The sequence below is a fragment of the Ambystoma mexicanum genome, chromosome 13 (assembly GCF_040938575.1).
Source record: "Ambystoma mexicanum isolate Mex_15411 chromosome 13, UKY_AmexF1_1, whole genome shotgun sequence".
Lineage (NCBI taxonomy): Eukaryota > Metazoa > Chordata > Amphibia > Caudata > Ambystomatidae > Ambystoma > Ambystoma mexicanum.
The window spans coordinates 796,398,001-796,413,564 of NC_090938.1; the positions used below are offsets into that span (position 1 = coordinate 796,398,001).

The 15,564-nt window shown below is 43.6% G+C and overlaps 1 protein-coding gene across 1 annotated transcript; it reads left to right on the forward strand.

The window, feature by feature from the left end:
* Positions 1–416: 416 nt before the first annotated feature.
* On the forward strand, positions 417–9,692 carry LOC138522007 (zinc finger and BTB domain-containing protein 43-like). The gene is made up of 2 exons (XM_069635196.1): positions 417–529; positions 7,458–9,692. The coding sequence occupies exons 1-2, from the start codon at positions 436–438 to the stop codon at positions 8,699–8,701; spliced, it is 1,338 nt and encodes a 445-aa protein (XP_069491297.1). The 5' UTR covers positions 417–435; the 3' UTR covers positions 8,702–9,692.
* The last annotated feature ends 5,872 nt before the right edge of the window (positions 9,693–15,564 follow it).

Sequence of the window (15,564 nt, forward strand, 5' to 3'; positions counted from 1 at the left end):
CTCCTTCCCTCCCCCTTGCACTTTTCCTCTCCCTTCCCCTTGCACGATTTGAATGCCACAAGGCCTAGTAGTTATATTGTTTGTTTTGTTCCCCTTTGTCTTCGCATTGTCTTGTCGCACCTATAGAAACACTTGTGTAAGGTGTGTTATATCATATCAACCACAGCGGGAGGTGGAGTAGAAGGCTTCCTGAAATTAGAGGTTCGTTCCTCTTGTTATTTGTTAATTGTTTCATAAAAATTCATAAGAAATATTTTTGAACATAGAGAAAGTCCTCCTGGTTTCTTTTGGTCTCTTCTTGCTAGAACCTGTCTAGTCCTTCTTTTGTTGCCACACTCCTGGTTGCTGAAGCGCCATATGTCTGAATGCCGGTAGATGTCGCTCTCAGCCCAAACTAAAATGGCCGCGATGGTCGAGGTGGATTGTCCTTCTTTTATGTCTAGAGGTGAAGGGCGGGTTGGTGGGAAGGAGCCGGGGTGTATCGCCTGCAGGGGTCTTGTCTTTGGGGGTCAACCTACACCCACCCGAGGTAAATTGGGGCGCGAGCGCTGCTGTTTGTTGGGCGGGAGTAGTTTGGTTTTGGAGGCGGGGGTGCTGCGAGGTGTAGGGTGCACAGGAGTGCATGTTTGGGAAAGGGGGGCGTTGTGCTGCTGCGCCTGCATTCAGAAGGGGAGGGCTCTGGTTCTGGGCTCGCGTTCATAGGGAGTGGTTGATGGGGAGCGTGTACGTTGTTCGTCTGTGTGCACCCAAGCCAACGCATCCGAGGGATACCCTTGAATGGCTGTAAACCATGTTTGCGTAAATCTAGATACTCCAGCCGCTCGCCTGGCTAATACTCTGCCCCCCTCCCCGTGTGCGTTGTGAAAGGGGGTGTGTATTAAGGGGGTGTGTTTCTATTTGGTGTTTTGAAAGGGGGTGTGTATTTGTATTTGGTGTTTTGAAAGGGGGTGTGTATTTGGTGTTTTGAAAGGGGGTGTGTATTTGGTGTTTTGAAAGGGGGTGTGTATTTGGTGTTTTAAAGGGGGTGTGTATCTGGTGTTTTGAAAGGGGGTGTGTATTAAGGGGGTGTGTATTTGTATTTGGTGTTTTGAAAGGAGGTGTGTATTTGTATTTGGTGTTTTGAAAGGAGGTGTGTATTTGTATTTGGTGTTTTGAAAGGAGGTGTGTATTTGTATTTGGTGTTTTGAAAGGAGGTGTGTATTTGGTGTTTTGAAAGGGGGTGTGTATTTGGTGTTTTAAAGGGGGTGTGTATTTGGTGTTTTGAAAGGGGGTGTGTATTAAGGGGGTGTGTATTTGTATTTGGTGTTTTGAAAGGAGGTGTGTATTTGTATTTGGTGTTTTGAAAGGAGGTGTGTTTGTATTTGGTGATTTGAAAGCGGGTGTGTATTTGGTGTTGTGAAAGGGGGTGTATTAAGGGGGTGTGTATTTGGTGTTTTGAAAGGGGGTGTGTATTAAGGGTGTGTATTTGTATTTGGTGTTTTGAAAGGGGGTGTGTAGGTGGTGTGTGTATTTGGTGTTGTGGAAGGGGGTGTCTATTTGATCGGGGAGAGGGTTGTCTTGATGGGTACCTGTTCCCTTTGCTATTCGCTGGAAAAGTGGGCGTTGAAAGTGTTTTTATATTTTAGGCTGTGTTTTTTCCTATGGGAGAGATGGGTGTTTTGAAACGTTTTTATTTTTCTTTTTTTACAATATCACGTATAATGCTGAATTCTCCCACTGCTAACGTATATACCACCAACATGCGCATTCCATTGGAGAGAGCTAGTTCTGGCTTGGAATTAAATTTGAATTCTGGGACTTGTAGTCCTGGGTTTAACATGGGAACAAGAACTACACTTCCTAAAATCCAAAGCTTGTATCATCTAAGTGGAATGAAGCACGTATGTGGTAGGCGCTGTACTAATGGGTATTACCCGATGTAAGCAGATATCTGATGAGTGCTTTGAATTCGGGCACTTAAGCTTCCCTGCTTTTTCATGGGAGAGAAAAGGCATAAGTTCCAGATCCCAAAGGTTAAAAAACGGGACTGAAGGGCTTTCTCCCATATGGCTATGGGAAACTTGGAGCCCTGTCTTGATTTGATATGGGCAGTGTTTTGTGATGGGCCACAGAAGAACAAGTTACTTACCAACTGTAACGTTCTTTCGATTGGATGTTCCTCCCACGTATTCCTCATGTTATGATAATTCATTACCTCCAGTTACGCTGCTTCGGCTCCCAGTCACACGGCATGTATTAGTGTTCCTGCCTTTTTTTTCCTGGTGCTTAAGATATTGTTTTTTTTTTTGTTGAATAATTTTGAAGCATCCCAAAAAATAAAGGTAGGGATTTGAACTCGGGCTGCATGGTTGAAGGGGCTAAGGTGCCACAGGAGTCCTTTTGAAAGAGTGTGGCAAACATGCCCAGTTAAATAAACGGGACGTGTTGCCCCGTTCACAAGGCAGTCAATCCTATGAATGCCACCCTAATTCAGAAAACGAACACTTTCCAGATTTGAAGTGTTTGCTATATTAGGCTTGCTATTCGTAGGCCTGTCTGACCTGTGAAAGTGTTAATTCTCTGCTCTCTGGCAGCAACAAGATTAAGCTCCCAGTAGAGGGCGAGGGCAGAGAATAAAACAGTTTCTGTATGCAAAATTATGCCTCCAAGTCATTGAAAGGGAGCACTTGGAGGCACATTTTGCAGATCATTTTTCATAGGAACTTTTAAATAAAATATGTTGACTTACTTTTTTATTTATCTGCTATATTTTTGAACTAACATTTTTGAATGAATTTCCCCTTTTTAAGTGTGCGTTTTGATTGTTGTATTTTCATTTGGCTCTGATGGAGGCATTGGGTTTTTGGTTGTGTTTTGATGGGAGAGGTGGGCTTGGTAGGGTTATGAACCTTAAAGTCAGGGTTTGAAATTGAGGGGAGCTGCGAGCTATCTAGCTCCTGCTTGTAACCTAGAAGAGCCTGGTCAGCAGACAGCAACCACTACCAGGGGCCATGTTTGGCTCCCCAGGGCAACTGATGCTGATCAAACACACCTACGCGATCGCTCCACTAGCTCACCCATATATTTTTTGAGCCTCACCGTTAGTATTTTGGTAAAAATCTTTAAGTCAACATTGAGCAAGTAGATAGGTCGATAATTACTGCACCTAGTTGCATCCTTCCCAGGCTTCGGGATCACCGTAAAGATTGCCTCCTTCATTGACTCGCACAACCTCCCTTCCTTCAAAAAACAATTATACAATTCACATAAAACTGGTGACAACACTTCCCCCATATTTCTGATAAAATTCCACTGTCAAACCATCCATCCCTGGAGATTTGCCTTTATTCATTCCCTAAATTACCGAAAAAAACCTCCTAGAATGGTAATCGGGGCTTCCATATAACATCTGCCTTCTTCAGAAAGTACAGGAAGGACAATTCTCCCCAAAAACCTATCAAAATCAACCATTTGCGGAGTAACATCTTCCGTATACAATGTAGCATAAAATGAACAAAAACATTCACCAATTTTCTTTCTTAATCTCCATAAATCCAGATGTATCAACAATTATTTGAACATACACCCTCTACGAATAACTCTTCAATCCATTTGCTAACAACTTCCCTGCCTTATCCCCTTGCTCCCAGTATTTTTGCTTCATGTAACACAAACCCCTCTCAACTTTTGAGTTCACCTCATTTTTCAGTAATTCCTTAACATCCAAAATCCTAAGCATAATATTCTCTTCCTTTGAAGGTATGGATATGACAATATTCAAACACTGTTGGACATTTTGAGCTTGCCAGATGCGGAGGTAAAGGACATTTTGCTGATTTTTTTTTTTTTTTTAGACGCAGAGAAGGCCTTTGATAGGATGAATTGGGGCTTCCTGAATTACACACTGTCGAAATTAGGTTTTGGTCCTTTCTTTCTTAAAGCTATTCGGGCACTTCAGGAGGGCATATTGGCAAGGGTGTGGGTGAATGAGGGGTTTTCTATATCATTTCCGTTGTTTAGAGGCACACGCCAGGGTTGCCCTTTGTTGCCACTTTTATTTAATTTGGTATTGGAGCCTTTGTTAGCATATATACGCCAGTTGAGGTGTATCAGAGGGTTTGCTGTTGGTGATATGGAAATTAAAGCTCTAGCTTATGCGGATGATGTGGTTATTTTGGATAATCCTGTTGTAGGGGGTCATGTGTTGAAGGAGGTCTTTGAGGAAGTGGCTAAGCTTTCTGGGTATCGGATCAATTGGAATAAAACTGTGGTATTTCCGGTGAAGTCTTCCCATGGCTGTGAGAATCTGTTGGGCTGGCATTTTAAATGGGAATATTTTAGTGCAAAATATGTCTATATTACTCAAGATTTTAGAAAGCTAGTAAGTTATAATGTAGATAAAATCATTGAGGTTCTTAGACGGGATATTATGAGATGGGGACGTATTAATCTAACTCTTTGGGGTAAAATTAATGCTATTAAAATGATTTTGCTGCCGAAGGTTCTGTATGTTGTTCAATCTCTTCCTGTGCATTTTACAAAGGGAGCGTTTGCACGTATAGACAGGCTATTTCAGGATTTTTTGTGGGGGTTTGGGAAGAGGGCCAAGATTCCACGATTTATTATGGTCCGGAAGGTTAAAGATGGGAGTTTTGGGTACCCGGTGTTAAAAAAAATTATGGTAGTGGTTTTTTATTAAAGAAAGTGTCTGATTACACTGGTGAAGGTCTGAACAAGGTGCCGTGGTGGGTACAAATTGAGACACAGCGGTTCTTGCCTTATGATATTAAATGTTTGTTTTTCTTTTGGAAAGTTGCCTAAGAAAGTGCAGTGTTTAAAGTCGGTCTTAGCTGCTAAAGAGGCTTTGTCGTCATGGATACTGGGAACTGGACAAGGTTTACATCTTTATGAAGGGGCTTCCCTTTGGCATAATCCTGGTCTGCAGTTTAATAATAAGGTTCTAAATTGGAAAAGTTGGGTTCAGAGGGGTGTTTTGACTATTGGTGATGCATGGAGTGCTGCAGGGGTAGTACCTTTTGCAAGTTTGGTTGATAAATTTGGGTTAAGGAACAGGGAATTAAGAAGGTATGATATTTTGGTGACTCTAGTATCGGAGCGAAGAGACATGTTGGACGCTACATTTTTGAAGAAACCGGAGAATTTTAAATGTTTGGAAATTGGACACCAAAAAGTGTCTACTTTTATGCAGTCTATGCAACCTGATAGACAATGGTTAGACTTGTGGGACAAGCTGAGGTTGTCTTGGACTGAGGAGTTGGGCAGGGAACTTACGCCAAGGAAATGGGAAAAGATTTGGAGGGTACCGACGACTGCCAAAGTGGGTTATGCAATTAGGATATATTGGACCCCAGTACGTATGTGTAAATTGGGATTGGTTGATGATGATCGGTGTTGGGGTTGTGGGAAAGAACAAGCTACTTTGATACATATGTTATGGTATTGTGAAAGAGTGGAGCGTTTTTGGAGGGAAGTTATTGATAGGGTCGATCAAAGTTGGGACATTGTTTATCCATGCAATCCTTTAGCGGTCATCTTATTGTTGTATAGTGGTGGACGGGATGCGAGTTGGGTGATATCATGTGGAGTAATCAAAGTTTTGTTGGTGGCGGCTACACAGGTGTTGAGGGTTTGGAAGACACGGAAGAAGCCGAGGATGGAGGAATGGATTTCAGATGTTAGAATTTTATCCAGATTTGAGAAAACAATGTATTGCAAACAAAGCAGGGGAACCCTTTATGAGGATATGTGGGGGAGCTTTAGTGACATTTATGGATGATGCTAGATTTGGTTCAGGAGTGTAGTGCATTGGTCTTTTTGTTTTTTCAAGTAATATTTGTACATATGGGGAGGGGGTTTGTGTTGTCTATGTGGTTGTTTTTGTGTGGTCCTGTTTGTTTGTCGTCATTTGTTTGGTACATCTGACTTTGATTTAGGTTAGTCTTTAAGTTTCATATGGTGGATTACGGGGTTATGGTTTGGATCTTTGTTTCAATTTGTTTTCCGCTGGTATGTATTTTGCAATTCAATGACCTGGGATGTTAATTCTGTTATTTATTGTACCTTGTTGAAAATGCGAAATAAAGAGTTTAACATTTATTTTTAAAAACACACCTACGCGAATGTAACAACTGATGCCGAACAAACACACCTACACGAATGTAACTGTGCATTTGGGACAATCTATAAATAAAGGGGTCATACAAAATGATGTTTCCATCATATGTGGAAGTTGGATTTGCTGAGCACTGTGGTCTAGCTCCTTGTTCCCCAGTGGTAGCTCCTGGGCATGATTTAGTGATGGACACCCAGGAGCTACTTTTAGCTCCAGCTTCTCCAATCTTAATTCTGAGCCCGGGCTTTTGATAGATGTTTTTTTTATAGTGAATGTGTGTGCTAGGGAAGTGATCATGGTGTGAACTTTGAGGTGCACTTTTTGTTTCGATAGAGAGTTGGTTTTAATCTGTTTTGATAGGTTGGGTGTTTTGGTGCAGTAAACGACCAGGGCTTGAGAGAGAACCTATTAAACAGGGCCAGAAATCGAAAGAAGGATTCGTGAAGCAGTCGCTAAACGTTCTATGATATTGATCATGACCCGGTGCACAGGAACTACCCCTGGGAACGAAGGAGCTAGTACATAGCAAGTTGCAAATCTAACTTCCACGTGGCAGGCAAACTAGAATCTTTTGTCCATTATATGTGGCCCTTTATGCTCAAAATGTCTTCAAGACGTTCCCTATGTTCACATAGACACGATCCCAAACATCAGTGTTGCTCTGTGTTACTGTCACATTGGTATGTCCCTATGCTACCAATTGGCAAGGAGAGCCAACCCTATCTCTTGGTAGCTGTTGGTATCCGATTAACCAGGCTCCTCAAGGCTACAAGCCGGAGATAAATAGCTACGAGCCATTTTTAACCCTGATGATGCTTTGTTTTCTTGGTGTGGGAAAGGAAGTCAAAGATGACACATTGTGTGGGATTAGCATTTTTGTAATTGACAAGTGTGTGTTTTGAAGGACACTGTGCTTGGGGGGAGGGAGCTTTATCTTGATAGTAGGATCTCTTGAATGGAAAATGTTTTATTTTGGAGTTGCTTTGATAGGTAGTCAGTAACTTGCAAGGGCACCTGTGTTTTCTAGTTGGTGCTTTAACACCTAAATATACTGTCCCATTTTATAGCGCTAAGTGTGTAGGCTGGCTTCTTGCCTATATAATCTCCATGGTCTTCTTTTATTGAAGCTTAAAGCCGTTTGTAATTCTCAGTAGAGCTCACGCTGTCTTACTTTGTTTCCTCTCTTTAAAAAGTTCTTACCTTCTGTGATTGTAGCTTTCAAGCCCTCCATTAGAAGGGAAAGGGGCATCGCCTGAGAATTGCCTTGAGTGGTTGGTGGAATCTGATTGGGTGCTGGTGGGGAGCCTGCCTTTTAGTAATGAGCTGCCTTGACCTCTTCTTTCAGCTTTGCCTTCTGTGGCCGAGATGGATGGAGAAGATGCTGACCTGCAGGTCCTGGACTTTCCACACTACGGCACCCTGCTCCTGGAGCACCTGAATAAGCACCGCCTGGAAGGCAAGTTCTGCGATATTACTGTCCACGTGCAGCAGTGCACCTTTCAAGCACACAAGGCCGTGCTGGCTGCCTCTTCCCGCTACTTCCACGACCAGCTGCTTTTGAAGGACTCCAGTACCCTGCTGCTCCCTGACCTCTTGAACCCTGTTGTCTTTGAGAGGGTGCTTGTGTCGGCCTACACAGGTCGCCTCTTCCTCTCCATGGAAGACATCAGCAGCTATTTGACTGTGGCCAGCTTCCTGCAGATGTGGCACGTAGTGGACAAGTGCAATGAGTTCATAAGGAAAGGGTTCCACATAGCCAAGGCGCAGTCCAGCCGCTCCAGCGACACACAGTCCCCCAGTAGCAGTCATTTCTTCAGCAGCAAGGATGTGGGGGATTCTTGGGCGTCTGATCACTCACGCTCAGGAGTGTCTGTCAGAGAAGAGGTAGAGGCCACGACAGAGAATTACCAGCACACAGTCGAAAATTGCTTCTCTGTCAAGGCTGTGTGCGAGCATGAAGGAGTGTCCCAGCCCGAAGCTTGCACCTTCACTGGTGTGACATTGTCCCAGAACCTCCCCAAGCCATGCATTAAGCAGGAGGACCTGGTGGCAGATCATGTGGAGAGCATCGCAGATAAGGAAGGGCCGCTTATGCTGGGTGCCCCTATGGATCAGTTCATTGGAGAGATTCAAACTGTGGCCGGCATTGACTTCTTGGTAGAACCTGAGGAAGTACTCTTTATTCCTTCTTGCGCACCAACAGTCCTCACCAACCCCACCAGTGCAGAAGAGGCAGATGACAGCAGTTCCACCGTTCACAGGCCTTTGGGGCATTTACCACATGGGCCTGTGGAACATACCTCACGCTTTGGGAAGAAAGTGTTTGGCTGCCTGTGCGGGAAGCGGTTCCCAGAGAAAGGGAGACGGGATCGCCATGTCATGCTGCGCATTAGTATGCGCCCCTTCTCCTGCTCTCTATGCAACAAAAAATTCAAAATGAAGCACCATCTGGGTGAGCACATGCTGGTACATATGGACCGACCTGTGTACGAGTGCAGCACCTGCTGCAAGAAATTCAAGCTGATTGAATATTTCCAGAAGCACAGTGAAAACTGCGAGAAGCTGGGCAGCAGTGGTGAGAGGGATTGAACCTAATTGCCAAGGCTCTGCAGACTGGTTCACAAGGTTACTCCTAGTGGTTGTGCAACAGTCAGAGGGGTAGGAGTGCCTGGTCACCTGATGCTAAAGCGTGTGCTTATGAGTTCCATGTGACCATGTAACACTGGCAGTCGCCATTTCAGGGTCCTGATTGGAAACAACTTTTGTATGCAATTGGCACTGGATGCTCAATTTATCGCTCTGAGAAGGAGGAAGAACTGAGTTGGCCCTGCCGAGAATTTAACCTGTGTCCTGCAAGCAGGTCCAGCTGAAGATGTGTGGTGGTCCCTTGCTTAGAGCGAAAACAGCTGAGGCACCCCTAGGGTGCATTCATTACAATGGCAACAAATATAAGGTTAATAGCCACTGATTATCACGAGACGGCCAGCCATCAGATATCTTAAACACTAAATACACACTGAAGAGCTATAATCCCTTCTTTGTCAGCAAGTGACTGATGTGGGGGGACCCGTGTTGGAGGTGATAACGCTTCTGCATATCCCATGGGAAGTGACAGCCGGAAGAGCTCCAGGAAACACAGCTTGTAAACCGAGCGCAGCAAAACGCAAATTTAAATCTCCAAAACAAAAATAGATAAAGGAATATATTGCTGTGTTACAAGACTGCTGACTGGCAATATGGGGCAGCTGCTGGGGGGGGGGGGCCTTGAGGCTCTAGGACCCTTTAATTTGAAAAGGATGAAAGGCCTTTGCACTGTCACTGCCTGCAGGTTTAAGGCAGAGCTCGTAGACGAGCACTTGACTCAGAGCTATAATGCCAACTATGTATAGTTCCTATGATATGCGTTGCTCTGCTCACTACACACACTTCCAAGATTACTGCCAGAATACCAAGTACAGAAGAGAATAACTTCCACGACTCTCTGAAACGTCTTCATATTCCAATGAAACTTTAAATTGACCTGTTGATGTAAACGTGTTTTTGATGATTCCATCTGATATAAAACATTCAGTGTCAAATATTTTCCTAAAGGTTTAGTATCTCAGTAAACGGTTTAACTGGTTGCCATCTGAAGTGTGCAGAGCGATTTAGTGCATCAGTACAATGAGTTTCAACATAGTTTTAGGCTGTTTGCTTTCTGTTAAATTGTTCACGGCATCTAACAACATATGCACATGTAGAGACACTGCTATGTTTGTTAATGGCATAATGATTCAAGAACAGCATTTCAACAGGTTAACCAATTTTAAAATTATGCCACATTCCTGTTGTCGTTCTGGAGGTGGGCAGTTAGAACACACAAACATTTTACCAATATGTTGTACAACGCATTGATTAGTTGATGTGTTTCAAGTTTGACAGTGATGCGTTTCCCCAAAGACTCTAGATGTGATGAGTTGGGGAAACTACAGGTTTATTCAAATACACAAGCGGCCCGGCACCTCGACCATCTTCCTCTCCCTCTTCTCTTCAACAGTCACCCTGTCATCCTACATTCCATGCCTCGCGAGTCTACCGAGCCCTACTGAAGATACACCACATCCCCCTTCGCACAAACCCAAAAGAACAGCCCCTAACCTTAACAGACAAAGAAAACAAGCCAGAAACATGACAAATAACTGCAAAGAAAGGTATGGAAAACTGCACACACCCATAGAATGGTCAAAGACAAACTATAGATAATCCATTAGCACTGCACAAGAGAAATGTACTCCAACATTACTTGGACCTCTCAACTCATCACATAGTCTTTAGACCAAAAACAGCGGTCTCTGTAATCTACTCCTCATGCCTGATTCACATTCATTGCTTCCATCTTGCACCCTGACATCATTGTCTCTACTGGTGCACACCTTTCGGTATTGTCTTCTACTGCCAGGTCTTCAACCACCCAAATATCACACACACCTTCTCCTACCACAACCAACGTCACCCACGCCTGCACCACACCCATTCCATCTACTCAGTCTGTCCGTGTTCTACACAGTAACCTCCTCAACTCTGATCAAACTGGTAAACGCCTCCTTTATTCAAACCCGGTTCAGAAAACCTGGAACCTTCTTTGCCAGAAGGTACACCCTTCTTAATCCTCACAAGCTTTCCAGACTTGAACTGCACCCTAGCCACACTAACCATACTTGGCTTTTTCTCACCAACATCATACTTGTCAATCTTCATCGACACGTTAACCCATGCAGGGTTTAGCACCGTATTAGGCACTCTACCCCGCATGATCACAAACGGCGACTTCCTTGAATCCTGAAGCACAGGCGTTCTTGCGCTCCAGTTTTCCCTCAATCGCAGACCTCACATGCCAATTGTTCCTGATGGCTTGTTCCACAGCCTCCCCCCGTTACTCTTACAAAATGCCGAAAACATCAACTCAATTCCTACACTTAGGGCATACTTCATAATTTCCTCACTTCTAAACTGCACACCATTATCACTCACTATCCTCTTGTCATAGTCTTCTCTCCTAAACACACTTTCCAAAAATGTAACCACATCGCATGTACTGACACCACAAACCCATTTGGCTTTAACCCATCCAGAACAATGGTCCACATGGCTATGATGTGTATAGGCAAGTTATAAATGCCATATAAGTGTTTCACTATAAGAAATCTCTCGCCTGAGTCTACTGTATGGGCCGACAATGTCTATGCCTAACTGCTCCAACGCCTCTTCGGGCCTAGGTACAATGCACCCATTACTCTCAATTTTACAGCTTTTGTCCGAATTCTGGCATGACTAGCAATTCCTCACAAACCTCTCCACCATCAAATCCATTCCTGGCCACCAGTACTTGCCCATTAGATTGCGCTTTGTCCCTGTTGAGCCTGGATGGCCCTGACGACCTTTCTCTCAGCTCTTAAACTCTCTGGTGGAATCCACTTAATCACCCCTGACCAACACTCCACCTTCCAAGGAATACTCTTCCCGACCTCCCAGTATGGTAAGACACTCTTCCAGTACTCCTTTGGCTGACCACCCACCAGTTGTGAATTTAGCAAATTTCTCAAGCACGTGGTCTTCCGTGAATTCCTCCATCCATTTGCCTCTAGAAATAACCTAACACGCTGGTATTCATGAAAGAAAATCTGCAGCATTGTTCCTCACTCCAGTAACATACCTGAATCCTGTAATCTCACATTCAACCTTGGTGTAGCCTTAAAAAAAACCCTTGACTGGCAACAACTCTACCAAGGTTTATGGTCTGTGCACACGTCAACCTAATTCCCCAAATATATTTGCGGAAATAACGTAAGCCCCAAACACAAGCCAACAACTATCTCTGTATGACCAAATATCTACTCTACATCGGGCACTGCCACTGACTCGTAACAAAATCACCCTTTCATGATCCTACACTGCCCCCAATCTAACTCAATTGGCGTCCACAGTAAGTTTGGTCTCTCTCTTCTAACAATAAATCCACCCAGCTCTACAGCTTCAGAAATATTTCCTTTTATGACATTGAATGCATACACACATTCCTCGCCCTGCACAAATCCACTGTCTTTCTTAAGCAACCTCCTGATTGTTTCCGTAATACTTGCAAACTCTTGCACAAACTTAGTACTCAGTCCCAAAAATGATCTTGCTTCTTCCTTAATAGTGGAGGCTGGTGTGCTTCTTATAGCTTCCGCTGCAAGCACCTTGGGTCTGTACCCTTTTCCACTTAAGATATGCCCCAAGTACTCCACTTCATGTTCCTTGAACTTGCTTCTTTCCACTTTCAAACCTTTGTCAGACGATCTTTGCAAAACCATTTGCAATCTTTCATCCTATTCTTTCTCTCCCTTTCCATACACAATTATATCGTCTTGGTACACTAGTGTTCCTTTTAGTCCTTTAAGCACCTGTGTCATGGCCTTTAGAACACATTGGCCGCTGATACTAACCCAAAAGGCATTATTGAATATCGATACATACCGAAGGGTGTGGTGGACGCTGTCAAGTTTCTGCAATCCGTTGTCAAGTTTATCTGATGATCTGCTTTAGACAAATCCAACGTTGTAAAAATGTTTACTCCGTCGATAAGAGTTCAACATCTCAGATATAATCGGCATTGGATGATTGTCCACCTGGTTGTTCCTGTTCAGATCTCTTAAATCTACACAGATTCAGAGTTTGCCATTTTTCTTCACTGCTACTACAACGGGACGTGCCCATTGCGAAGATTCAATCTTCTCAATGACACCTCTTTTTCCAATCTGTCCAACTCTGACTCCACCTTGTCTATCAATGCAAATGGAATGGGTCTGACTATCTTGTGAATCACTGGAACTGCATTCGGCTTGGGTATGATTCTGTCCGCATAACCCCCCAGTAACCGTGACTTGGACAGGAACACCTCAGATTTACGTTCATCAACCTATTCCGCATCACGTTTTCCACCACTCACATAAAGCATGTGGTTGGCTTCACATGAATCCAGTCGAATTTTACGCTTGGCTTGATTCCTCCAGCCAAGCACGTTCACTCCTTTCTTAGCCATGTGTATCTTCAACTCAGCTGTGCGATTCTTGAACTGTACATTACTCTCCAACCAACCAACGATGTGTATCCTATAGCCTTCAAAACCACATGGGATTCCTATGTTGGAATGGTGCAATTTGTGTTAGTCCTTTGGCCGTTAGCACTTGCCACTTTTTTTCGTGTGATAATAATATAGGCTGAACAGCTAGCCAACTTTACATTTAGCATCCAATTTTCAATAACCATCTCACAACTCTAGGGCACTTCATTCATTGATGATTGCCTCTGCACACTGCCACGACCCTCTCATCCTCAGAGTCAGATTCTTCTTGTGCTACCAACACTTTCTATATATACTTGCAAACCACTGCAAAGTGACCTTTGCCCTTGCATGCTGCACATGTCTTGCCAATGGCTGGACAATTTCTGGATGTAGCATAGTGTCCTGTTCTTCCACACCTGAAAATCTCTCTCTTGCTTCGCCTGGCTGTATGTGCCTTTCTTCGCCCATTTCTTCTTTTCTATAGGAACAGCACCTTTGCGTTCCTTGTGTCTTCAATGTGTTTCACTACTGGAATCCCCCCCCCCCCTTCTCATTCCGTGTCTCCTTTTTCTTTCTGACCACACTGACACATGTTTCTTCTCCTGGTTCTTCTTCCTTGGCTCCCCCAGACTGTTGCAATTCTTTCTTTTTGCTTTTAATCTCCTTGGAGCACCTCTGAGTATGTTCTATTCTTTTTGCAATCACTAGTGTCTGTTGCCTTGACGGGTCTCCTACCATCCACAACTGTTCTTGAATTGCAGAGTCTTTGGTATGAATAATTATCTGATCACGTATCAGTTCTATTGTAATACCTGCTCCAAACCTGCACTAAGTGGCAATTTCTTTAAAGAAGACACAACCTCTTCTTCGGTCTCTTCTTCCTTTTGCACCCTTGTGTAAAAATTGAATCTGTTAATTGCAACATTAGTCTCTAATGCATAATAAATATCCAGTTGCCTAATTGTGCATTCATGGGCATCCAGGTCTCCAGCATCCACCTCTGGAAATTATCTATATTTGCCAAGAGCATGTAACGGGAGTAACTTCCTCTTTTCCGCAGCGAGATTCTCTTGCTCAACAGTCTTAATATAATTTCTCCAATATTCCCTCCACACTCTCTGGCCAAGGAACAGCAGGTTGACCAGGATTTGGGAGATAACTTTCTGGTGGATGCACTGATTCCTTGCATGGCCATATCTTCAAAATTCCCCTAGCCGATCTGCAAGCACTCCTTAGCGTTGCACCATCCACTCATCAAAAGTAGTAATTTCTAACTTTTTGATGGCTTTATTTATGACTGCGGCATGGAAGAATAGCAATAATAACGTATTTATCAGGAACTGTGACGAAGAAGCCCCTCTGCACTATGCAGACATAGTTAGCGTGCAGCCATTTTGGACAAGCACATTTTCTCTTCTGACATCCACACGCCCTTTCCTCTAATGCTTTAGAGGTCGCCGAGCCTGCGCACGCTCAGCATTGCGCCCACTCGTTCAACTGAATACAGATTTTCCACACATTCGTTACAGAAAGTCATGATTCTATTAAAGCCTCGGAGGTGAATGATTATGCTCTGATCCTCTCTTTTCTTCTCAAGCAGCAAAGTATAAACAAAGCTATGAAAAACAATGTAACGTAATGTAACATAAAAACTACAATTCCCAAAAACTGCAGTGAATTCGTAGTTCGTTTTTCATAAATCCACAAAACCCATGTGACCTCTCCAGTCCAATCACATTCTCCCTATAAACACTGCCTAATCCACAGTCCTTCCTCTTTCTGCAGCTGAACGAACAACTTAATAACTTGCGCCCCAACCGGTAGACGACTTCTTATTCTTTATTTTGATCCCTCTTCACGGCGTCGCTGTCTTATGCTCTGCTCCTGTCAAGAAAATGTATATTCCATGACATATCTCTTCCTGAACGGGTGGGCAATCGCATAATATCAAAACATTACTTTACCATTCACAAAATATAATACTTTCAAAACCCCAAACTGTCCTATGCCAATGCCTGCTTCTGCCATGCACCAGCTCACCCATCTAGCCAAGGTGGCCAAAGCTACTGCTTTTTAAAAGGCTTCCTTTTCGCTGTCAACAGCTGATATTCCCCAATGGGTCGCACCATATTTGCCCTAGTCTCATAAGCTTTCAGACATCTAACTGGACATAATCTGGGCTTTTCTGGAAATGCCATGTATTCTACTGTCTTAATACTTGTTTTTGTCCTTTTTTTCAATGTAGAATATAACACCCGTAGGCGAAAAAGATTTCCTGTTCGTCTCTAACGCCTTCACATCTGACACTCTCTTGCATCTCTTGCATGAAATTAAACATAACAAAGTAGTTGATTTAGCCCCTAGAGCT